Genomic DNA, 26,769 nt, shown 5'->3' on the forward strand with positions numbered 1-26,769 from the left:
TGAAGTGTTTAAAAAAGCTTGAAAAAGTTTATTTATTTTTATTTGCTATTTTGGTGAGTAAAGTTTCTTTGAAAAAAAAAAAGAAATTTTGAAATTATATTTTTACGTACATATTTTCTAAAACTACATGAAAATATACAAGTATTTGGAACAAATCGTTTTGTTTCATTTTCTTTTGTGTAACGAAACGAAAAGAAAAACAGTGAGGCTAAATTTTTTAATAAGTGAACCAACTGAACTAAATCTTAAATTTTGTTCATTTAAATCACAGGAAATTTTTTGTTTTTGTGTTACGGAATAAAGCTTTCTCCTTGTTTTGTTTCGTTGATAAAAAAAACAGAGCGAAATTTACATTTTTGTAGTATCCATTTATCATCGTCTAATTAGGTACAAAAACTAATTTTTACAAAAACGTAATTTTCATTTATTATATTTATTATATGGTATGATATGATATGGCTGAGCTGTGTAAAGTTGATATCACAGTTTACTATATTATTGTTCAAATCACAATACATAAATTTCATGAATTTCAGCGTTATTATAAAAATTCTCATTTCTAATCTTTGTTCGGTTTTTCCACATACGCCACGAGTACGCGATACCGGTCGTATACTTTTCCGTTCTCTATTGATTCTTTGTTATCTTTGAAATATTTATTAACGTTTACGAATTCACGCATGAGATCATTTGCAAAATTTTCTGCAATTTCCTTTGGCATCCTTTTAACAAACGGATTGATAGCCATGAAATGTTCTGAAACACCAAAAAAATCGTTTTCACCGATAATACTAAAATAATTGTTTGATGTTTTTCGTATGATTAACTATTTGCAGGCTTACTCTTTGTTATTTCCAAACTTTTGAAAACGTATAACTTTTCGCGTAAACTGCAGTGTAGCACCTTAAAACCGACTTCCTTTAGTATTTTCTTCATTTCGGCTTCCGGATTATCCCTATGTTGGAAATAGAAGATGTACTTTGCAACGTCCTGGAAAATCGATCGGTTTCCGGATAGCTACCGGTATTATTTTCACTCAAAAATTTATTTGTGTTACTGATAATATTGCTATTAATTACCGTCATGTATTGTTTGTAACAAGGGATGTCAAACATTTTAAGATATACTTCCATGACATCATGGTAAGCTAAGAACAGCACCAATGCCCTTCCACCTGGACGCAGTAGTTTATAAATATTGCCGAAAACTTGGCTGAAAATGAGATCATCTTTTTAATAATGATGATGAAAAGTGTGTGTATTTATTCAGAAACATTTTAATTGGTATCAATAATATTTTGTTAGCATTCAAGGATAATAGTTGGATGTAAAATATTGTTCTAGTTGTCCAATTTTGTTTTTTTTTGTTTTTTAATGTTTTCATATATTTGGTACTTGGATGTTTTAAATAATCTGTGTTGTTCAAAGAGACCAAGCTATCGAAACAACCGGAAAAATTCTGATCGCTTACAAAGCAAATGATTAAAAGCAAAGTTTAAATTGAACGATTGAGTAGTTCAAAAATTCCGTTGCTACTTAGATCATTTAAATTGTTCAAAAAATTACAGACAGCCAAAAAATTTTAAGGTATTATTGAACGATGTAAGCTATTAATAGGCCAATATGAGGATTCGTTAGGTAAACTTGACTTAAGATTTAGAATCCAATTGTAGGGCTTAGAATATTTTATTTTTCGATTTGTGTGCCATATGGTTTAAAAATTTACTTTATAAGATCCAATAAATGTAACTTATAGCACAACACCAAGTTAAAAATTTAATAACTCTCAGTAAGTACACAAACTTTGATGCAGAAAAGTAAAAATATTTTTCCGCCCTTGGGTGGTTTTGGGAGGCTGGTACTTCCTCGGGCAAAAAAGCAGTTTTCCGATACTCGTTCGAAAAGTCTCCTTTACGAACCTCGTTACGGACCTCACCTTCGGCTCGGGCCGCAAACCTCTCGGTTCGCAAACAAAGACTTTTGAAACTCGTAGGAAAACTACTATTTCGCAATAGTGTGCAGAAAATGGATGTTTTCCGCACTGGTATTAGTGTGGAAAATCGATTTTCCCACATAGTGTGCGACAAAGGTGTGTGGCAAAGGTTTTTGTCGCACAGTGTGTGGAAAAAGTGTGCGGCAAAGGTTTTTGCCGTACAGTGTGCGGAAAAGGTGTGTGGAAAAGGTTTTGCCACACATGGGAAAAAATTTTGCTACACACTGGAAATCAAAATTCGAACCTATTTTGTACCTATTTTCCTCACACATTGCGAAAAAACTTGTACGCAACTCGTGCGGGACGATTTCCCGCACTCGTGTGATAGACTCGCACTCGTGGCCGGTGACGGTAACTCGTACCTTGCGATCAAACTCGTGCTAAACACTCGTGTGCTCAACTGGTACTCGTTCCCGTCAACTCCGGCCACTCGTGCGAGTCAATCACTACTCGAACGGGAAATCGTCTTTTCCGCACTTGTTACGTAAATAACTATGTTCTCAAACAAATTGCGTACTAAGCTTTACAATGTCACGGAAATTTTTTTCATCAAGTTTACTATGTTCAAAACAATTTTTGCCGTTTTCTTAAAATCAGGCGCAAATTTTCAGGTACTGTGATTGGCCTGATTTGTCCATCCAGTTACCTATAAATTTCACTGACTTTACGTTACATGTACATCATCACATGTCATACAATCACGGTAATTGACTGTGTGTTGATAAACCAGATATGCATATCAGATTTTCATAAATACTACATACTTCATTTTTTGACACCAGTGTAGACAGTAGAAAGAAATGGCGTTGTCGAAAGCGCAAATCAGCTCTTTTGGTATTTTCTCCACCTCTACGTTCAATTCGATAAATGATAGGCGTTTCTCATCACTGTGAGTTTGCTTAGCAAATTCAACCATTTCCTTGGATATGTCAGCACCTGAAATCATAAAAAACAAAAATGTACATCACTAATGATGATGTACAAGAAATTGGGGCTGCGTTACGTACGATAGCATGTAGCTATGCGTCCGTGCGCTCCTTCTGATCTTCGTCCACGAAGAGAGGGTACAAGTACAGGGATAGAAATTGAGGAAAGTCATAAATTGGTATAGCCAAGAAAAGAGGTTGAGCAAAAGACTTAAGTTAGAAACGTGAGAGTGAACAGACCGGGCACACAATCAATTTATTTATTTATTTATTGGAGCTTGGATGTAAAATTAAAATTCTTCAAGATACACTTAAGATCAAGAATAAGATGCATAGAATTGAAAACAAATTTTAAAAGCGAATAACATAAAAGTTGGGAAAAAGGAAAAAATCAAGGTACTAATAGTAGACAGTTTGGGCATATCAAAAAATCATAATAAAGTAGAAATAAATATTTTTTATTATGAGTATAATGAGGTGAATGTGTAAATTGATAATTTCATAGCAATATATACTACATTGAGTTGTGCAACAAATTCAACATTTTTCTTGAGAAATCAGGCAATAAATTAATTAATTGTAAGTAAATATTTGGGTGAAAGAAAAAAAAATGTCAAAAATTAAATTTCTCATACCTTAGTTATTTTATGTGTACACACGGGTAATGCGCGATTGTTTGACAAAGTAAATTGAGAATAAATTCATTTTTTTCAAACAATTTTCATTGGTATGGCTCGTAAAATAAGTTACATCTTTCAATATGTGTTACGATCATGGCAACTATAAACAAATCCCTTTTCCATATCTTAGCTGTTGAAAATTATAAATGAATACTTATGACAACTTGAAGCTACTTAAATACATTGTCAAACTAACTATAGTATTTTGTCAAAGTACTTTTAATTTATTTATAAAGGTACAAGACGATTTGACTAATTAATGATTAAAAAATATTTATAAGTATAAATAATAGATTTTATCAAACAAAATTCATTTTGTGTAACGCTTGAAAGCATTTAGTCTATCAACGGAAGTTTCAACGGTACTGATAGAATTACCTTAACACATTTCTATTAAGTAGTAATCTTACGGTTACTTTTACATAAAATAACGAGAAGAGGCAAAAATCAGAGAAATCTTTCCAACCAAAGTTTCTCGTAATCCATTGAGAATTGGGGTAGAAAAGTCACAGACTTCAACGATAAAATGTCACACTTTTCCTGCCTCAATCCTCAATGGATAACCCTAAATTATTGCTTGAATAATTCCTCAAAGCACCAGCGTCTTGTCTCAAGACACCTCTTTACCCAGTAAACCGCAGGAAACAAAGCTGTTCGCCAAAAATTCAGGTACCAAATGAAAACGTCCACTTGGTCAACAATAATGAAAAAAATATGTCCCTTAAAACCAATCGCACATTAAAAATACCACTTACCAACTATGTGAACATCGGCTGGCATTCGGGGCATGAGAAGATTGCGCGCAACCAAGGCAGGGCCGCAGCCGATGTCGATGCACTTGCCGGTCATTATTGCAAGTTCGTCACTAAACTCTTCGATAAGATCGGTGTCATCGCGAGTCTGTATGTCATTGGCATCTATGTACTCCTTGACGTTGTTGTTCATTGCTTGACTTTTTTTTCTTAAGCCACTTTATTCTTTTTTTAGTACACCTTCCACGCAGAGTGTAGCTACGCAGTAACTACCATGGACTGCTTATCTCGGCGTGTGTATTGTAACCAAACGAGCGCAGAAGAATCTTCCGCCACGGCAGGGGTATCCTCTTGACTGTCCATATATTATTGCAAGCATGTCTTTTTATACGTGGTTACACAGCGACGACAGAAAATTCCCTTTCCGCTCGCTTGCTCCGTCCATTTCTCTCTATCTCTTTTTCTCTCTCTCTAATTGTCTACGCGCAATCGTTTGTCACGCGTGCATATATGCAGGTACTCGAGTGTCATAATTTACTTTCCCTTCGATAAACTAGAAAAGCACAAGACTATGTTTCTAGATTTAAGAGCAAATGTTTAGATAATAATATAAGTGGAAAATACTTGCACAAAATTAGTAAGGAATATTTTTAATAAAAAATACTAACGTGCAGTAAACAAAGCCGTACGATATTTCAATATTTTAAAAAATTTTTGTGGATTCGTGTACATAAAGTACGTTATGTATTATCAAGGAAGTCATTGAAACTAATGTTGTACAAAATTTTTTTTTATTGTGTATTTATTGTTTACCAGCAAAAACAAATATAATTACAGCAAATATGATGTTAATGATTTCTTGAAAGTTTATTTTGTGGCTATACACTACTGTTGCTTGATGTAAAATATTGTATTTGTTGTATTTCGAAAATACCTATATCTTTTCGCGATGAAACAGTTTTACATTAAATATAATGTATTTTTATGTGCCTTATGTATCCCAAATTTATTTGCAATTAAAATATATTTATCAAGATCTTTAAAATTTTCTTAGCGTTCTTTACTTTTTTCGTGACAGCATTAAATTTTTTGGACATAATGTTTTAAATTTCTTTAATTTGGTATGCAACTCTTTAAGCTTCCGCAGCTTTGTTTCTCGTTAGTTCCAACAAAAATATCTGCTCTGGTTTCTTGTATTTGAGTAGGCAAAGTTATAAAATTTTCGGTATACCATTGTGCTGCCGTTTGGATTGACAAGCTTTTATCTTAAAATTGTTCGTATTAATCTCATGGTCATTAATTTGTTTTTTAATCTGTTGAGCAATAAACATCAGAAGTACTGTATATTAAAAAAAAAATTCCGTACGCTTTGTAATTATCTTATTTGTTGAGATTTAAAAATCATTCATTTAATAAGTGGTATTGTTGTATTGTCACAGGTAAAATAAATATCAAAACTTGATTTTTTTATGCAGCTTTTATCAGTCACGATGAAGCGTCTTTATCTTACCAATGGCTCTTTGTGAGATAAAGACACATTAGTGCGATCAAGATCCTTTTCACCTCGTTGTTGAAATGTTTATCAATGTTAATATAATTTTAAAAGAAATATTTAGTTTTATACATCCCAATGTATACAACAATTGTATGTACAAGTAGTTACAGATGGAAATGACAGTAGTAATCTGTTAATAAATATGAATTCCAATAATCTCGGGATTACTTGAAGTTATTGGACAGTTACAACAACGACATTGAGGGTATTTTGGGCATACTTAAGGTAATACTGTCGTATATTGGTTGACCTACAAGATTTCGATAAAATTAAATACATGAGATTATAAGTACCCAAAAATGATCAAGTTAAATTTTTGTGGACCTACAGTGTGTAGGAAGAAAAAAATCATGGGCATTTTATCACTCACCAGTTTAACACATAATCTTATGGAAGATGAAGATTTATTTCGTACGTCTTAACACTGGCCAACAAGACATTTATAAGGTCTACAAAGAAGATGCTAAAAACGTAAATTACATTTTGGTCACTTCATAATATTCATTAGGTGCCTGTGAGATCTTCAATTCACTATTAAATGAATATAATTAAGAGCTTAAGCAAGGGTATTATATACATACACACAACGAATATAGATATACTAACATATTGCCATTAAGATTAAGTTCTCAGTTGATTAGTGCGGTATCGACAGTACTACCTTAATCCTCTTTAGTTGCACTAAAACAGTATCACAATCACAGCTTTTCCATTGCCCATTATTCATATATTTTTTAACAGTTCTTATTTCAATAATTGGTTTTTTAATTCACAAACAGTACCGACTGATCATTACAACATGTTTTCTACTTCGTAGTGGTACGTTTATTATTATGGTGATAAAAAAATATTGTTTAACATGCTTCACTTATAACCAAAACATTACCATATAATCATTATCGCCATTTTCATAATAGGTTTTACTTTTTGTCCAAACCAAGGATGATTCAATAAAACTGTGATTTTAATGACACTTTATAAAAATAAGAAATATTTACTGTAGAAACTCAAAAGTTTTTTATTTTTACACGCCGCAAATTTTATTTGAATCATTACCATGTAATTCCAGCTTAAACCAATCACATAACGAATAATATTTCAAAATCAAACAAGCTGGTGAAACAAATTATTTATTTTTGTTTTGATAACGTCTCTAATATTGTTTTAAAACCCTGTAATTCTTATCTTGCAGATTTGCTTCCTGCGTTTATTATACAAGTAACACATTCAAGAAAAATTGCAAGAGGTTTAATGAATCTCAAAATAATTGATTTCTTAATGAACTTAAATGCATCTGTCCGTATCAGTCAGACAACGGAGAATATCTCGTTGTTTCAAAAACAGTCACGAGCGTCCCGATGGTAACCTACCTGAGGAAGAAGCTTTTTCGTCCCGTTTTTTACTACTAAACAGCCATGGTAAAATTACCATATTATTTCAATTGTCATGCTTGCTACCCATGTAGTGCTCACATCTCGCGCAGAGACTCTACATCTCACTGATTTGCAGTATTGTATGATTATCTTGCAAAGTTGTGAAAATTGTCAAATTTTGTATCCATCTTGGCACAGTAAGTATACCTTTTTTATGACACTCGTAGTATTGTACTGTTACTCGTACATCAACGAAATTAAACTGAGTTATCTCTATTTTTGGCTTGTATTACTTTTCTTAAAAAAACATGATGCAACGGGCTAACGTTTCTCCATGCACTCATCATAAATGACGTTGTATGTATTGTATATAAGGTTTGTAAATAATAATTAGAAGTAAGCTTTTATTAATATACGACCAACTGAAAAGTACAATGTTACTTCTAGTGACGTACAAAAAATATACTACGCTAAAAAGAAAACAAGACATGACCATTTCTTACATGAGTGTTCCGGTTTATGAGTATTTTATCCAACTCTCTTATCTAAGGAAAGTATTCCGTGTCGCTTGTTTAGTCCTATGAGACCGGTAGCCTACGGCAGATCGCTGAGAACAATTAGTTTACGTCTGAAAAGTATGTAGACCTTTGCTTGTAGGATATAAAAATGTCAAGAAAAAAGAAAAAAAAAGAAAAAAAAAAAAACTGTGTCTGGGAAATTAATTGTGTTTCTAGCTAAAAAGATAAAATAAAACGTGTACAGTATAAAATAATAATTCATGGTCATTTTGGAAATGCTAAACAATATTGTAGAAAAGTTATTACAATCACAGTGTTTTACACATTTTTTACTCATTGTGATTATTGCACAAATCGATGCAAATAAAAACATCAAGAGAAAGTTATACCTTTACTTTCTATGTATATTGCCATGACTCTATTTTACATTCATAATGTTAAATACGACATTTTTATAAAAATGTATTTATTAAAAAATCTACAATACTTATATTTATACCAAAAATGTATAAATGGAAGAAGAAAAAAATTAATGCGTTACATAGCAAATGGTCCTAACTAATACGTAACCTAATGAAAGTTGGTGTAAGCTTAAAAAAACTTTTACACAAATGTATAATAGGATTGTTAACGTTGTATGCCTTGAGTCCTTTTTCAGCAAATGCGTGTAGCCAATATAGTACTGTTTGTAGAATTTATTAATTTTTAGAACATGTCTGTCTCAACCATACAAGAAAGATTTTTCTCATAGTTAACATTGTAGAAAAAGCACTATGAAACCTATAGACTCATATAGGAACCCTACGTTGAAAGAGCCTTGGCTTGAGCTTTTGAGAACACATATCTTGTAGTGCTCTTACGCTATTGGATAAATAATTCAGTAAATAATTCTGTTATTAAATAATTTATAGACTGAAATTTACATTCAAAGTGAAAAGTAATTTGCTTTATTATATTGGTTGTTATTATAATCATCAGATATAATCAAAGAATAGCCTAATTAATAAATAAATTTTCGAGATTAAAATCAGAAAAATTTAATTAATGTTTAAGCAACCCCTGAATAATAGTATACAGTATCTATGTACTATTATTCAGTATATATTATATTGCATAAATATAAAATATTATATCTTTTACTTATCAACCTATTTTCACAATTTTTTAGCATCTACAATCAAATCACAACCACACGTGTACATGATTGATTTATGTATAGATTATTTTTTAAATCGTGCAGTTATCGTATATAAATATTTTTCCTTATTTTTCTCTTTCCGGCTTCTCCAAATGAATGATAAGTAAATGATGCGGGTCAAGTATTTCCTCCTCCTCGTTTAATTCCTTATTTTTTTCACTTGCGAATTCGCGTGCCAGAACATTTCCGAATTCTTTTCCAAGGTCCTCTGGCATTTTGCTTATGAACGGATTAACAGCCACAAAGTGTTCTAAAACATGCGAAAAATATTTTTGATAAGTAATATCAATTATCTAGATGCTTACTTTTTCGCGTGATATATTACGTGAAGACCAACTTTTTGTGATTTCCAAATTTCTGAAGACGTACGTCTTTTTGCGTAAGCTGCAGTGCAAGACCTTAAAACCGGTTTCCTCAAGTATTTTCTTCATCTGAACCGTTGGACTGTCACAATGTTGAAATTTTGGGATGAAGTTACTGACTTCCTGGAAAATACATTATATTCGGATTGTTCTTGTTCTTCAAAACTATTGGTACTAGTAAAAACATCATTATTAATTACCGTCATATACGGTTTGTATTGAGACATCTGAGCTATTCTCAGGTAGCAGTCAAATATTTTGTGGTAAGCTACATACATCACCAGGGCTCTTCCACCTGGCCGCAGTATTTGGTAAATATTTTCAAATGCTCTTCTAAAACAGAAAAAAAATCTTTTGATTAATTGTTACGGTAAAATATATGTATTTATTAATCAGAAGAGCTAATCATATTAAAAATTTTCTCAGTGTCTGGGCAAGATCTCGGTTTTTAAAAAGTACTTTAAACAGCATTGAGTTGTCGGGTTTTTTGTCAACTGCTTGATCTACTTAAACGTATCGTTTGGCTTGGAAGAACCTATAGACGAGTAGAAAATCCGCTGAACCTAAAAATTGATATCCAAGGGGTCGTTTTTGATATAGTACGTAATTCAATGCCTAGAAATAGCTTTTAAAACTTGTTTCGCTTATATCTCATTAACGGTAACAGATCGAACGAAAATAAAAATACCAGCGTGTAAAGCGGAAAATTTCCTATCGATAAGGTCTTTTACTTTTGTTCGGACCAATACAAAATTTTAAGATCAAAAATATCTTATGTATATTCGTCCAATATGCCATGAGAGCGAGTGAGACAGAGAGCGCGTGGACAAGCAGCTGTGTGCTCCGACCTACACCGACGATCGTCGGGTGCTCCTTGCATGAATATAGGTGTATACGTGATCATATGTGTGCACTATGCAGTATCCGCATCTACTTACACTAAAATCAGTGTTTCGAACTTTTTGGAGTCAGAGAGGAATGAGGCTTGAAGAGCAACTCTTTATGTATGAAAAAATATGTTGTTAAGGTAAATGTCCCTATTGTGAGACAGGGTTAAGCGTACTAAAAAGTAAATTAAGCTATTCAAAACCAAAAAATACACATAAGTGGGCAATTTTTTGTATTATAATATAAAATGACGTGCTTTAGCAATAAAAAATTTATTTTAATGTATAAATAAGATCGCAATAATAATTTAATTTGAAATAATCGAGAAAAATATGAGGTACCGATTAATGGCACATCAAAAAATAGTATGGCCCAGTTGTCCCACTCAGTTAGTCCCGGTTTATAGGACATACAAAAACCGTTATGTTTAACCTACCTTGATAAAAAAAATATGTTGTAGATCGTAAAAATTAATAACAATTTTTATAATATAAAGAAGTTCATCCCAAAAAATCACAATCTTCTATAATTTAACAAAACAAGCTCAAAGGAAGGTAAAAATCAAGATTTTAAATAATTTTCGGAAATAATAATAATTCTTAAAGATATTCAAACTTAATTTATTCATTCATATAATTGACATTAGAATTTAAACAAATAAATAGTATGATGCCTGACACTAAACTTTAAATTTTGACAAACAATAAAATATTAAGAGAACAAAATATATTAATCTTAATATACCTACTTTTCTTGTTTAATTCTTTTTTTAATATCTTTAATGTATTCTTGTAACTTTTTTAATCCTCTTTTATGTTTTTTATCTCTTGTAATTGTTATTTTTCTCCCTTCTTTTTCTAAAATAAAATCAATACACGTCATATAATAAAATAAAAGTTACAGTAAAATAATAGAATTGTGGGTTTTGAGTGAATAAATCGATTCTATAGTCTAATTGTCTGAACGTAAAAAGTATGTGATAAAATGATTATTTTTTAATAAAATATATCGTGGTTATTAAAAGATATTTTTTAAGGTGAAAAAAATCATGAACTAAAAAATTTGTAGTATAAATTTCTTTTTCATACATTTAACACTCTTTTCTCTTTTTTTTTTCTTTCATTTTTTAAATAAAATCTATAAATGTTCTTAATTAAGTAGGTAATTACAAAACAAAGAGTTCAATGACTGCTAAATTTTGAGGTTATAAGTTTATATAAACTTTTTATATAATATTTGATTACATAAACTTATAACCTCAAGAGTGTTAAATGTATGAAAAAGAAATTTATACTACAAATTTTTTAGTTCATGATTTTTTTCACCTTAAAAAATATCTTTTAATAACCACGATATATTTTATTAAAAAATAATCATTTTATCACATACTTTTTACGTTCAGACAATTAGACTATAGAATCGATTTATTCACTCAAAACCCACAATTCTATTATTTTACTGTAACTTTTATTTTATTATATGACGTGTATTGATTTTATTTTAGAAAAAGAAGGGAGAAAAATAACAATTACAAGAGATAAAAAACATAAAAGAGGATTAAAAAAGTTACAAGAATACATTAAAGATATTAAAAAAAGAATTAAACAAGAAAAGTAGGTATATTAAGATTAATATATTTTGTTCTCTTAATATTTTATTGTTTGTCAAAATTTAAAGTTTAGTGTCAGGCATCATACTATTTATTTGTTTAAATTCTAATGTCAATTATATGAATGAATAAATTAAGTTTGAATATCTTTAAGAATTATTATTATTTCCGAAAATTATTTAAAATCTTGATTTTTACCTTCCTTTGAGCTTGTTTTGTTAAATTATAGAAGATTGTGATTTTTTGGGATGAACTTCTTTATATTATAAAAATTGTTATTAATTTTTACGATCTACAACATATTTTTTTTATCAAGGTAGGTTAAACATAACGGTTTTTGTATGTCCTATAAACCGGGACTAACTGAGTGGGACAACTGGGCCATACTATTTTTTGATGTGCCATTAATCGGTACCTCATATTTTTCTCGATTATTTCAAATTAAATTATTATTGCGATCTTATTTATACATTAAAATAAATTTTTTATTGCTAAAGCACGTCATTTTATATTATAATACAAAAAATTGCCCACTTATGTGTATTTTTTGGTTTTGAATAGCTTAATTTACTTTTTAGTACGCTTAACCCTGTCTCACAATAGGGACATTTACCTTAACAACATATTTTTTCATACATAAAGAGTTGCTCTTCAAGCCTCATTCCTCTCTGACTCCAAAAAGTTCGAAACACTGATTTTAGTGTAAGTAGATGCGGATACTGCATAGTGCACACATATGATCACGTATACACCTATATTCATGCAAGGAGCACCCGACGATCGTCGGTGTAGGTCGGAGCACACAGCTGCTTGTCCACGCGCTCTCTGTCTCACTCGCTCTCATGGCATATTGGACGAATATACATAAGATATTTTTGATCTTAAAATTTTGTATTGGTCCGAACAAAAGTAAAAGACCTTATCGATAGGAAATTTTCCGCTTTACACGCTGGTATTTTTATTTTCGTTCGATCTGTTACCGTTAATGAGATATAAGCGAAACAAGTTTTAATAGTAGTTTTCCTACGAGTTTGAAAAGTCTTTGTTTGCGAACTGAGAGGTTTGCGGCCCGAGCCGAAGGCGAAATCCGTAACGAGGTTCGTAAAGGAGACTTTTCGAACGAGTATCGGAAAACTGCTTTTTTGCCCGAGGAAGTACCAGCCTCCCAAAACCACCCGAGGGCGGAAAAAGCTGTTTTTACGCTATTCAAGAGAGCTTTCGAGTTTTTAACAATTTTTTTCGTAAACTACGCATTGAATTACGTACTATATTAAAAACGAACCCTTGGATATTAATTTTTAGGTTCAGCGGATTTTCTACTTGTCTATTAGCTTCAAAGGGATGAAGATTAAAGTTCTAAGTAATATTAAAAACAAAATACACAAAGTAATAGATGCATGTCAAAATAGTCCCTAATTAGAAAATTAAATTTGTTTAATCAAAACGCATAACACGTGCCGAAAAGACTTCATAATTAATTCCAGAGTTGCTTCACAAAACTCCATACAGATGAACAACCATATGTAGGATATACGAATAAAAATATTTACCATCATATGCATATGAATCGGGTTGTAAGCTATAAAATTTTACAAGGGCATTTCTCTGTAAATTTAGCATTTAAAAAAATTCATGCTGTTTCAAGTAAGTAAATTTTATATGACATACTTATAAATTTTATCTTTATACCTCGTATTTTGACACCAGTGTAGACAGAAGAAAGAAACGGCGTTGTCAAAGGCACAAATCAGCTCTTTTGGTATTTTTTCCACCTGTATGTCTAATTCGATAAATGATAACCGTTTCTCGTCACTGTGAGTTTGCTTAGCAAATTTGACCATTTCCTTGGATATGTCAGCACCTGAAATCATAATAAATAATTATTAAAACCATTGTGCTAGAAATTACGACTGTTTGCTTATACACTACAAGCTATCTAAATGCACACAAGACGGTTCCTGTCAGTTGAAAGTAAAGAAAAATTGTTCAAAAATAGCTTCTTGCAAGTGTATTTGTTTTATGGATGTATTAACACTTTGCATGAAAGGGTAATTTCTAACAGATGACTAGCTTCTGTTTTAATTTATAAGTGGAATAATATAGTTTGATTTTATCTTGGCAAAAAATTTTGATATTTCAGCTTGTTGTAAAGTACGTATTTCATTTTTATTAGAAAAGGGTAATATTTTCGAAGTATAAATCCAATAAATCTACTAACTCTGAATTTTTGAAGTAACTACATATATATATATATACTAGTGGGGCTGACGCCCCCCTGCGCGCTCCACGCGCCAACCCCCCACTAACAGATTGAGTAGACAAAATAACGACATTACTCGTGTATTTATCAATAAAGGCTGAAAATTAGTTCACAACAGCAGAATACGTGACTCACAAAGGAGTTGATAAAACATATGATTAACATAATTGAATTAGCATAAATATTAATTTTCCAATAGTATTTTAAAATAATATTAGAGAGGGTCTTCCATTACACGAATTAAAATTAAAAATAAATGCTATAGTAGTGTTAATAAGAACTTTAAGTATATCAGACGGTCTCTGTGGAGGCACAAGATTAAAAATAACAAAATTATTTAAGTATAATATCGAAGCAGAAATAATTATGGGAGAAAAAAAAAGCAAAGTTTATATTCCTAGAATATCAATGAATACTGGCACCTTATTATCATTACTTTTTGTCTGCTATAGAAAACAGTTTCCCTTTGTATTAGCATGTTCTATATTTATTAAAAAATCAGAAAAACAAAGTTTTGATTCTTTAGGATTGTATATTAAAAAACCTTTATTCTCTTACGGACAATTATACGTTGCTTTATTAAGATGTAAGAATCCAAAAAGAATTCTTATTCAAAGTGCATCCGAGAATAAATCAGAAATTAAAAATATTGTTTAGCTAGAAATTTTTCAGTGATTCAAAAATATGTAACTTTGAAGATCGTTACATTAAAACAGACGTATGTTAATTAATAAAAACCATGAAAAATAAATATGTGAAAAATGTGGAAAGGGTTTTAAAAGAACAGATGGGTTAAAATGAAACATAAAATGTCACAACATTAAGCTAACAGAATGAATTATTGTTTTAAAAGCTTAATTGTGTTTGTCTATTTAATTATACCTCCTCCTGAACTCTGTCTTTTACTTAATAAAGTCCTCAAGTAATCAAGAATTTTATATTTAGGTAAAGTAGACATGGACCAGAAAGAGATTTGAAATGTAAAAGTTCAATCAAGTTAAACAAATAATGGTACTTCAGAGACACATAGTGAGTAAGGGGAAGCGAATAGACAGAGGGAGACCTATGAACAGTGACTTAAAAAACCCTAAAAACGAGGTATGACTTAGGTACTAAATTGCTTATATTTTTTAACATTTATGAGGGTAAAACATTAGATGAATAAGTATTTTGTTGCGGGGGAGGTAGAGGAGCAGCAGGGGGAAGCTTACTCAACTACAATTTGATTAAAAATGACGTTAAAACAAGCAAATAACAACGTAAATCGAGGGGGAGCTGAGGGGTAGCAGGGGGAGAGGGGGGACTGAGACTCACTTTCGTCAATACAACTATATAATATAGGGATATATATATATATATATATATATATATATATATATATATATATATATATAACCAAATGAAAGTAGTATCTCAAAAATTAACATTGAAATATAAGTACTAGACATTTTTATAAAAAATCAAAATACTTAAGATACTTTGTGTTCCGACAAAAAATTTTTTAAGTAGTTGTCTTTTACGAGAAAAAGTGAAAAAACAGAGTACCAAGTACTTTTTTCCACTAAAGCAATGCAATGAATTTGTCTTTAATATTAGTTTTCTATTTTTATAGAACTTTTTTTGGTTGATTTTTAAAGATTTTGGTTGATCATCAGTAAACGAACTCCGTCAAAATAATTAAGTACTCTGAGAACTAACTTATTACACATATGCATACATACCCAATCTTGATTGTCTATACATTGTAAAAAAATATTCCTCACATGTTAAAAAAAATTTAATTTTCGACCGATAGAAGGCGTTGATAAAAAAGCAAAAATAAAAACATAATGATAATGAAAGTTATTAAAAATTCGATAACTATACAAAAATTAAAGGGAGGCATGTGATTTATTAGCAGTCGATTTCAATCGGCAAGCATACTCGTTAAAAAAATACTTGAGGGTGGCTCTTTAGTAGAATAAAAACCAGTTAAAAAAAAAAAGAAAAACTTTATTCATCAAAATTAAACCTGTTCCTACAATTTGATAACCTCGTAATCACACGAATTTTCATAAACAAACTATATTATGTATTACTGTGAAGTATATTTTTTAACATATCTTCGGACCTTCGCGTGAATTGTCAACCTTGTTTTGAAGTTTGTAATCCCGGGAATAGAATAAAAAAAATAATACAAAAAATATCTCTTAACACTGAATACATCGGTATTTCGAAAAGTACAAATAATAACTGGTTATCAAAAGATATTCTTCTAAATTTAAATGTCACACTTAATCATATTTATATGCTCATAGCCATTCAATGTATGAATAAATATGTAAGAATGGTATTAAACCTTCCGGATATTGTTGGCTTTGCTTTGGACAATAAACGGACTATCTGACACTTTTTTACTTTCCGGATATGGGTTGTATCTGATTTTTCCTATCCCCACAGCTGTAAAGAGAAAGTTCCCAACCTCTAGGACGAAAAAAATTGTTTTTTTCACAACTTGTTGCACACTAAACTTGCCACTTACCAACGATGTGAACATTAGGTGGCAGTCGGGGCATGAGGAGCTTGCGCGTAACTGAGGCAGGGCCGCAGCCGATGTCGATACACTTTCCGGTCATTTTTGCAAGTTCGTCACTAAACTCTTCGATAAGATCGGCATCTTCGTGAGCCTGCAGTTCGTGGGCCTCCATGTATCCTTTGACGTCATTCATTGTTTGATTTTTATCAAACCGATCAAGATCCGAAGCTGTAGGGCAAAACGTAGTCAAACGTATACTGAGTCAAGCTCGCACTCAACAAGCTACTGTCAAAGCGAGGCTTACCTCTTGACTGTTCATATCTAATTGCACGGGCTTTTTTTTATATGTGATTGAAGTAGCGGTGACTCAGGAAGAATTGGCTTGTGATGGACGAAAAATTTCATACTGAAATAACTGATATTGAAAAGTTTTTTGAATTTTAGATTTGAAATATAATACTCTGATAAAAATGTCTGTCGTCTGTGCCACTCTCTTTCTCTCGCTCTATTGAGAGCACCCGTGCACATGTGTCTGCTTGTGTGTGTAATCAGTCGTTCTCCGAGTCCCCTCGACCAATTTTATCAAATATTGAACGTTTTTTGTTTGTTTTTGATTATCCATTATCACTGAAAAATGATATTTCGATTTTATCGATTTCTTATTTCATTTTGATTTTATTGTTTTAAAAAAATTGGTTTTGCTTCTTCATGAAAGAAGCTTTGTAATAAACGAAAAATCATACATCGGCATGTGATATAAATGCCTTATAAATTATGGAATCGAATTAAAATACGCCGTTTGTAACCCAAATAATAAGAGTTGAATTTCCTTATTAGCTAATGGCATTGAGGGGTGTGCCGGACAAGAACAAGAAATTGTTTCTGATCATGCTAGAGTATGGTGGTTTGGATTTTTCATGAGATCTAAAGACTAGCTGTCGTGAGATTGACGACGAATTGAGAGACGGCTGACTAGATGACTGCATGTAGTGCGTTATTTGGACAGGGCCAAGGAGGGACGTCTGGTTGCCTGTTCCCTTGGTAGCTTGGGCGTAGCTCAATCCTTGTTTTCGCTGGTTAAGAATGTCGTTGGCCTGGTTGACTGCTTTGGTGGGTGAGGGCTGTTGCTCAGTCCTGGTGGTTATGACTGGTGCTTTTGGGCAGCATCGATAGGAAGACCAGTGGTTTCCGGAACAATTTGCACAGGACGGCTTGGCGTCCTTGACCGTTCTCGTGGTGCAGGCAGGGGTGGCGTGATTGCCTGAGCAAAACGCGCAGACCCACTGTGCGTGGCAGTAGTTCGCTGTGTGGTTGTATTTCTGACAGCGCTTACACTGCAGAATGAGGGACGTCTTTTTCTTCGGTTCAACTCTTACGCTCAGGCCGCCGATTAAGTGAATTCCGAAGATGGCTGCTTTGGATTCAGGGGTAGAGTCGAGATGAACTACGACTAGTGGCCAGACCTGGTTACCTTTGCGCATACGATGAACGTTTTTAACTGTTCGTACTTTGGATTGGAGTTCTTTGAGAACTTCGGTGTCCATAAGGTGCTGAAAAACACCACGAATGACGACCTCGAGGTCGCGGTCTTGTTTTAGTTGATGGGTCGTGTACTCGACCTTGCTCTTCTCCAGTTCAGAGGTTATGTATCTGAAGTCATCGAATGTCTTGGTATAGATTTTTACGCCGTCGTTAACGTTGACTGCCTTGCAGAGTTCGATGTTCTCGGCTGTCAACGCAGAGTGTATTTTCGGCCAGCGTTTGGACTCACGTATGATGATTGGTGGAGGTGCTGATTGACGCTGTGTGAAGCCAGGTGCCGGAGTTTCTTCTTCAGGGTCCTTGGCGGATTCTGACTCGGATGAAAAGTCGTTAAAAAGGCCGGTTCCATGACGGGGTTTTGCTTCAGACGTAGCCTTACGTTTCGCACTCCTGATCTGAGTACCGTGGGTTTGACTAGAAGGATTCGCGGTAGATGTGCCGGCGAGTTTTTGTAGGGTGGCGCTTTGAGCGGCGATGGTTGTTCGTAGTTCAGAGATGATGGCATTTGATTGCGCCTGTTGTTCTCAAAGGCTCGTAATTGTAGCCTGAAGTTCCGCTATTAAAGTCTCAAGGTGCTCATGTTGAGAGTTAGATGCAAAAGTTAAAATGGAGGAATGTAACAAATTGCACTCCTCCATGTGGGTATCAGGATCGTCAGTGATCGATTCCATGGTGCAGCAGTGATCCTGCTTATGCTTAAGTTCGCCTGTAGGACCTGGCTGATCCTCGATTTTTCTGGCCTTGGCACCGTTAGAAGAGGGGGCCATCCAGGCCGACGTATAGGTTGACGAGCCCGAGCGAGGTTTGGTGACAGAGAGACGACTATGCAGTTTCGGCGTCTCTTCTAGGAGGTCCGAAAAACAGGAGAGTGGAGATCCAGGGCCCTAATAAAGGCCGTTTAAAGTGTTTTCTTATGAAGGAGTAATCACTGATGCGAAGTGGACTGTTCGACTGGCAACAGAGGAATGTGTATGATGTAATTACGAGACTGTATAATGTGATGATTAACGTTGTACGCCCTAAGTCCTTTTTCAGCAAATGCGTGTGGCTAATATAGTACTGTTTGCACAGTTTTTTAATTTTTAAAACATGTCTGTCTCAACCATACAAGAAAAATTTTTTCTCATAGTTAACATTGTAGAAAAAACACTATGGAACCTACAGACTCATATAGGAACCCTACGTTGAAAGAGCCTTGGCTTGAGCTTTTGAGAACACATATCTTGTAGTGCTCTCACGCTATTAGATAAATAATTCAGTAAATAATTCTGTTATTAAATAATTTATAGACTGAAGTTTACATTTAAAGTAAAAAGTAATTTGCTTTATTATATTGGTTATTATAATAATCATCAGATATAATCAAAGAATAGCCTAATTAATAAATAAATTTTCGAGATTAAAATCAGAAAAATTTAATTAATGTTCGAGCAACCCCTGCATAATAGTATACAGTATCTATGTACTATTATTCAGTATATATTATATGACATAAATATAAAATATTATATCTTTTACTTATCAACCTAATTTCACAATTTTTTAGCATCTACAATCAAATCACAACCACACGTGTACATGATTGATTTATGTATAGATTATTTTTTAAATCGTGCAGTTATCGTATATAAATATTTTTCCTTATTTTTCTCTTTCCGGCTTCTCCAAATGAATGATAAGTAAATGATGCGGGTCAAGTACTTCCTCCTCCTCGTTTAATTCCTTATTTTTTTCACTTGCGAATTCGCGTGCCAGAACATTTCCGAATTCTTTTCCAAGGTCCTCTGGCATTTTGCTTATGAACGGATTAACAGCCACAAAGTGTTCTAAAACATGCGAAAAATATTTTTGATAAGTAATATCAATTATCTGGATGCTTACTTTTTCGCGTGATATATTACGTGAAGACTAACTTTTTGCGATTTCTAAATTTCTGAAGACGTACGTCTTTTTGCGTAAGCTGCAGTGCAAGACCTTAAAACCGGCTTCCTCAAGTATTTTCTCCATCTGAACCGTCGGACTGTCACAATGTTGAAATTTTGGGATGAATTTAGTGACTTCCTGGAAAATACATTATATTCGGATTGTTCTTGTTCTTCAAAACTATTGGTACTAGTAAAAACATCATTATTAATTACCGTCATATACGGTTTGTATTGAGACATCTGAGCTATTCTCAGGTAGCAGTCATATATTTTGTGGTAAGCTAAATACAGCACCAGGGCTCTTCCACCTGGCCGCAGTATTTGGTAAATATTTTCAAATGTTCTTCTAAAACAGAAAAAAATCTTTTGATTAATTATTACGGTAAAATATATGTATTTATTAATCAGAAGAGCTAATCATATTAAAAATTTTCTCAGTGTCTAGGCAAGATATCAGATTTAAAAAAATACTGTAAACAGCATTGAGTTGTCAGGTTTTTTGTAACTGCTTGATCTACTCAAATGTATTGTTTGGCTTGGAAGAACTGAGCTTTGAAGGGGTGAAAATTAAAGTTCTAAGTAATATTAAAAACAAGATACACAAAATAATAGATGCATGTACAAATAGTCCCTAATAAGAAAATCGAAAATTTGTAAACTCGTCAAAAAATCAAGCTCTTTAATAAATATCAGTAGTTCAAGTAATCCATGTGAGTCGAAATAGCCAGCTAAAGTGAGAATTCAGAGGATTTGAATTATAACTAGACATACTTTATGTTCCTACAGCTCGCAAGCTCTGTCATTTATTTGTTTAATCAAAACGCATAACACGTGCCGAAAAGACTTCATAATTAATCTCAGAGTTGCTTCACCCAACCCCATACAGACGAACAAACATAAGCAGGATATATGAATAGAAATATTTACAATTGTATGCACATGAATCGGATTGTAAGCTATAAAATTTTACAAGTGCATTTCTCCGTAAATTTACTATTTAAAAAAATGTATGCCGTTTAAAGTAAATTTTATACAACATACTAATAAATTTTATCTTCATACCTCGTATTTTGACACATGTTTAGACAGTAGAAAGAAACGGCGTTGTCGAAAGCGCAAATCAGCTCTTTTGGTATTTTTTCCACCTGTATGTCTAATTCGATAAATGATAACCGTTTCTCGTCACTGTGAGTTTGCTTAGCGAATTCAATCATTTTCTTAGATATATCAGCACCTGAAATCATAAAAAATAATTATTAAAATCATTGTGCTAGAAATTACGACTGTTTGTTTATACACTACAAGCTATCTAAATGCACACAAGACGGTTCCTGTCAGTTGAAAGTAAAGAAAAATAGTTCAAAAATAACTTCCTGCAAGTGTATTTGTTTTATGGATGTATTAACACTTTGCATGGAAGGGTACTTTCTAACAAATGACTAGATTTTGTTTTAATTTATAAGTTGAATAATATAGTTTAATTTCATCATGGCAGGAAATTTTGATATTTCAGCTTGTTGTAAAGTACATATTTCATTTTTATTAGAAAAGGGTAATATTTTCGAAGTATAAATCCAATAAATCTACTTACTCTGAATTTTTAAAGTAACTACATATATATATATATATATTTATATATATATATGTATATATATAACACCAAACGAGTTGTCGTATTATTTAAAAAAGAAAGAGAAAGAGAGATGTACGTAAGATAAAGATTTCCTAAAATTAAATATTAGGTTTGAAAAATTTAATTCTGAGATTTTTTTACCAGAAATGAAAGTAGTAACTGAAAAAATAAAATTGAAATATAAGTACTAGAAATTTTTATAAAAAATCAAAATACTCAAGATACTTACTGTTTCGACAAAAAATTTAATTAAGTAGTTGTCTTTTACGAGAAAAAGTTAAAAAACAGAGTACCAAGTACTTTTTTCCACTAAAGCAACGCAATGATTTTGTCTTTAATATTAGTTTTCTATTTTTATAGAACTTTTTTTAGTTGATTTTTGAAGACTTTGGTTGATCATCAGTAAACGTACTCCGTCATAATAATTAAGTACTCTAAGAACTAACTTATTACACATATGCAAACATACTTAATCTTGATTTTCTACATGATAAAAATATTCCTAACATATTAAAAAAAATTTAATTTTCGACCGATAAAAGGCGCTTATAAAAAAGCAAAAATGGAAACATAATGATAATAAAAATTATTAAAAATTCGGTACCAATACAAAAATTTAAGGGAGGCTTGTGTCGATTTACTAGCAGTCGAGTTTTACATAAAATAAATGCAAGCACACTCGTTAAAAAAATACTTGAGGGTGGCTCTTTAGTAGAATAAAAATCAGTTAAAAAAAAAAGAAAAACTTTATTCATCAAAATTAAACCTGTTCCTACAATTTGATAACCTCGTAATCACACGAATTTTCATAAACAAACTATATTATGTATTACTGTGAAGTATATTTTTTAACATATCTTCGGACCTTCGCGTGAATTGTCAACCTTGTTTTCAAGTTTGTAATCCCGGGAATAGAATAAAAAAAATAATACAAAAAATATCTCTTAACACTGAATACATCGGTATTTCGAAAAGTACAAGTAATAACTGGTTATCAAAAGATATTCACCTAAGTTTAAATGTAACACTTAATCATATTTATATGCTCATAGCCATTCAATGTATGAATAAATATGTAAGAATGGTATTAAACCTTCCGGATATTGTTGGCTTTGCTTTGGACAATAAACGGACTATCTGACACTTTTTTCCTTTCCGGATATGGGTTGTATCTGATTTTTCCTATCCCCACAGCTGTAAAGAGAAAGTTCCCAACCTCTAGGTCGAAAAAAATTGTTTTTTTCACAACTTGTTGCGCACTAAACTTGCCACTTACCAACGATGTGAACATTAGGTGGCAGTCGGGGCATGAGGAGCTTGCGCGTAACTGAGGCAGGTCCGCAGCCGATGTCGATGCACTTTCCGGTCATTTTTGCAAGTTCGTCACTAAACTCTTCGATAAGATCGGCATCGTCGTGAGCCTGCAGTTCGTGGGCCTCCATGTATCCCTTGACGTCATTCATTGTTTGATTTTTATCAAACCGATCAAGATCCGAAGCTGTAGGGCAAAACGTAGTCAAACGTATACTGAGTGAAGCTCGCACTCAACAAGCTACTGTCAAAGCGAGGCTTACCTCTCGACTGTTCATATCTAATTGCACGGGCTTCTTTTTATATGTGATTGAAGTAGCGGTGACTCAGAAGGAATTGTTTTTCCACTTCAAATTTATTTATTTATTTATTCACTACATAATATACATAATAAATAGTAATATAATATGTTTACAATTTTACAGTTTCGCATTGGTTTTTCTATTAAATAAGAAGTACTGAATTCTGATCTCAAGAGAATCAATACTACAACTATAGACTAAATGCATTCCAGCAAGGAGGCACTGAATGTGACTGTACACTGGAGTGGTGCACTAAGAGCTAGGAATCTTAGAACTTGAAATAAAAAAAGAAAAAAAAACAAAAAAAGAGTAACTTAGAGAAGGGAACAGAAATAGTTTGCAATGTTGTAACATAATTTCAAGAGAAAAATTGAATAACATGTGGGGCAGCAGTTTAAGTCTAACTTAATTCATTTTATGATTCTTATAAAAGATTTTTTTGTTTATTATATCTTATTTAAATTGCTATATCTTTCTTTCCCTCTTTTTTCTTAAGGGATTCGTCGTGGTACCGTAAACTTTACAGTTAAGTTTCAAGTTCAAATAATTTTAATTCGATTATTTTTGCACAAAAGATGTAAATGAGTATACAGTCTGACGTGCACACACAAAAATTGATGCAACAATAATCACAAAAAAAAAAGATTATTAATGAATATTAGTGTTTGTTCGAAACTGCGTTACTGTATGGATAAATGAATAATATTATACAACAACATTGAGTCGATTAATCTTTAAAACAATAAATATGGGTTCCCTGAAAATTTAACTATTTTTTTGTAATTATAGTTATCTTTATAATATATATATATATATATACAACCCCATTTAGGGGTAGTTTGGAACGTATTTTCAATCGGCTCCCATTTAAAAGCTATTTGCCCTAAAAAATTAATTCCAACGGGGTTCGCGTCAGAAAAAATCGCTCTACACGCGGTTCTCGGGAAATGCCACCGTTACATATCATGCTGTATATAATTTTTCAGTTATACTGTAAGAAATTCAATGAGTTTGGAGTAAAAATGAGTCTTTGGCAGCCCATCTGTGATGATTTCTCATTAAGAGTTTATGCAAAACTGAAAACTTTTGCGATGGAATCTGTTATAAATAACAAACTAGTACTTTTTTTACAGTTGAATCGAAATTGTTGAATTACTCATACAAATTAATACAATTAAGAGTCTTATTAATAGAGTTAATATTATTGCATTAATTAAATCCATTAAAAAAGAAAGCCATTTTAATACAAGAATCTGAGATATCAACTGAATTAATAAAGCGTTTTACGAAATGAATTTTAAAATTTGTGACAAGTAAGTAAATTATGCAAAATTTAAGCTTAGAACCGATAAAATATAACGGGAAGAACAAGTTTTCCTTGTTGCTGTCCGTATAGTTTATACAATCTTTGTATTATTACATAATGATAAAATAAACAAGGGATCATTATGTCATCATTTTTGATTCATTTATCAGATAACACCTGATGAACGTAGCAAACAGCCACCGAAACGTTGCGCACCTGTAATCATCAAAAATGTTGACTTATATTACTGACTACACCATTTGATAATTATATACTCAGGTGGCTATTACATTATTAATAATAAACTTAATGAAACTGAATAAAACTGAATAAATGAAACTTTAGGTATCTTTAGGTGGTTGCTGTGCCCCCAGTAGAAACAATAGTGTTCGTCACTACTAACACTCTTGTTATTTCTTCATAAACAGGAATATGATAATTTTTTTACCTGAGGCGCAATGTGCAACTGTCGCTTTTCGCCTTCAGTTCACACTGAGTCCTTGTAATCACTATACGCCTACGGACTGAAAAGTAAATCCCCTTAAAAATAGTTTTTTACAAACCTTAAATCTTAGGTAAGGTTGACGTATTGAGTTCATATTTTGTAAGGAATTTCTGAACCTTTATACACACTGGCAATAAATAGTATTCTTCCTAATGAACCTGTAGCCTGTGCCTCTATCTTACACACATGCTCACACATTTAATTTCTTTCATGGTCTTCGGTCTTTCTCTCTCCTCTGGCTGGTAGTCCGCGGCACCGAGAACACACATTAAGTAATGTGTTATAGATGTACATATAGAAAATATATATGTTATTCTAGCACTCGGTAACCACCGATGACTTGCCCCGAAATATGGGTATACAGTGACATGATAGCTTTAGCTACCACGACACAAGCCTTAACAAGTTCTGAAATCAAGATATAAAAACGGTCAAGTTTTTTTTTCGCGCAGCATACATTTGTATGACATTCGTAGTATAATACTGTTTAGTACTCGTACTTTAACAAAATCAAACTAAGTTATATTGCCCTTTGCCCTAACATTTTTATATACTTTCTACATAGCAAGGCATGAATGTGTTTGATGTGAGGTTTACATGGAATGGAATACCAGTCAAAAATCAATATTACTTAGTTTGATTTTGTTAAAGTACGAGTACTAAACACTATTATACTACGAATGTCATAAAAAATTTATGCTGCGCAAGAAAAAAACTTGACCGTTTTTATATCTTGATTTCAGAACTTGTTAAGGCTACAGATTCATTAGGAAGAATACTATTCATTGCCAGTGTGTATAAAGGCTCAGAAATTCCTTACGAAATATGAATTCAATACATCAAACTTACCTATTAACATTTAAGGTTTGTGAAAAACTATTTTTAAGGGGATATTATATACCTTGCACGTTTTTTATTAAAAACAAATTAAATTTGGCATTCAATTATGCAAGTAATAATGAATTAAATTAAGCAAGTCGAGATATCATTAACTTTCTCTCGTATCGTTATTACTTCACTTTACGAGTAAGATTAGTTCGGCTTCATTATCATGATTAATATTGTACGTTACTGACGACTACTATACTTAAAAATTTTAAAATTATTTGGGCTTTTACACCTACTTTTGCAATAAATTTGTAAACTTATAATTAACATTTGCCATCTACAATGCATTGAATCTGCTAAGGTCATGAAATTATGCACTGTTCAGTCGTAAGTTATTACCCATGTAATAATTTCGCACACAGCGAATAAATCGTTTACTTTTATAACTTTTCCTTGTTTTTTTATTGTAAAGTCACGGAAGTCACGTCTTCACTACATAAGTATTTTAATCTTTTCATCGAGTTTTCGTTTGTATAAATTTTTCACATACATACATATATATCATCATTATTATCGTGGGTCTATGGAAGACTTATTTACTCCCCATGGAATATTGCTCGGAATTAACCGTCTCATAATACTTATATTTTGATTTGAATTAGGTGTATTTATTTTTTTTAAATTAACTTAAAATTTTGTGATAATGTAAAAGCTTATATTATCTTACATACCAGATCTATTATTTGGTAATATTTAGCTAAGGAATAATGTAGCTTCCTCGAAAAAGAA

General features: G+C 32.1%; 3 protein-coding genes across 3 annotated transcripts; all 3 read right to left on the reverse strand.

Moving 5' to 3' along the window:
- Nucleotides 1-425: 425 nt before the first annotated feature.
- LOC106642877 (juvenile hormone acid O-methyltransferase-like) lies at nucleotides 426-4,693 on the reverse strand. Its single transcript, XM_014357787.2, has 5 exons — nucleotides 4,354-4,693; nucleotides 2,757-2,928; nucleotides 1,080-1,212; nucleotides 843-990; nucleotides 426-756 (listed from the first exon to the last, which is right to left on the reverse strand). Exons 1-5 carry the CDS (start codon nucleotides 4,541-4,543, stop codon nucleotides 560-562), a joined length of 840 nt encoding a protein of 279 aa, XP_014213273.2. The 5' UTR covers nucleotides 4,544-4,693; the 3' UTR covers nucleotides 426-559.
- Nucleotides 4,694-9,059: 4,366 nt separating this feature from the next.
- Nucleotides 9,060-16,949, reverse strand: LOC111643740 (juvenile hormone acid O-methyltransferase-like). The gene is made up of 5 exons (XM_089593078.1): nucleotides 16,635-16,949; nucleotides 13,543-13,714; nucleotides 9,557-9,689; nucleotides 9,332-9,479; nucleotides 9,060-9,244 (listed from the first exon to the last, which is right to left on the reverse strand). Exons 1-5 carry the CDS (start codon nucleotides 16,819-16,821, stop codon nucleotides 9,060-9,062), a joined length of 825 nt encoding a protein of 274 aa, XP_089449204.1. The 5' UTR covers nucleotides 16,822-16,949.
- A 2,862-nt stretch (nucleotides 16,950-19,811) lies between these two features.
- LOC106642862 (juvenile hormone acid O-methyltransferase-like) lies at nucleotides 19,812-23,219 on the reverse strand. Its single transcript, XM_089593082.1, has 5 exons — nucleotides 23,005-23,219; nucleotides 21,158-21,329; nucleotides 20,309-20,441; nucleotides 20,084-20,231; nucleotides 19,812-19,996 (listed from the first exon to the last, which is right to left on the reverse strand). The coding sequence occupies exons 1-5, from the start codon at nucleotides 23,189-23,191 to the stop codon at nucleotides 19,812-19,814; spliced, it is 825 nt and encodes a 274-aa protein (XP_089449208.1). The 5' UTR covers nucleotides 23,192-23,219.
- Between the last annotated feature and the right edge of the window lie 3,550 nt (nucleotides 23,220-26,769).

The sequence above is a fragment of the Copidosoma floridanum genome, unplaced genomic scaffold (genome assembly GCF_036245765.1).
Source record: "Copidosoma floridanum isolate Cflo_tuat_1 unplaced genomic scaffold, Cflo_Japanese_pri ptg000001l, whole genome shotgun sequence".
NCBI lineage: Eukaryota > Metazoa > Arthropoda > Insecta > Hymenoptera > Encyrtidae > Copidosoma > Copidosoma floridanum.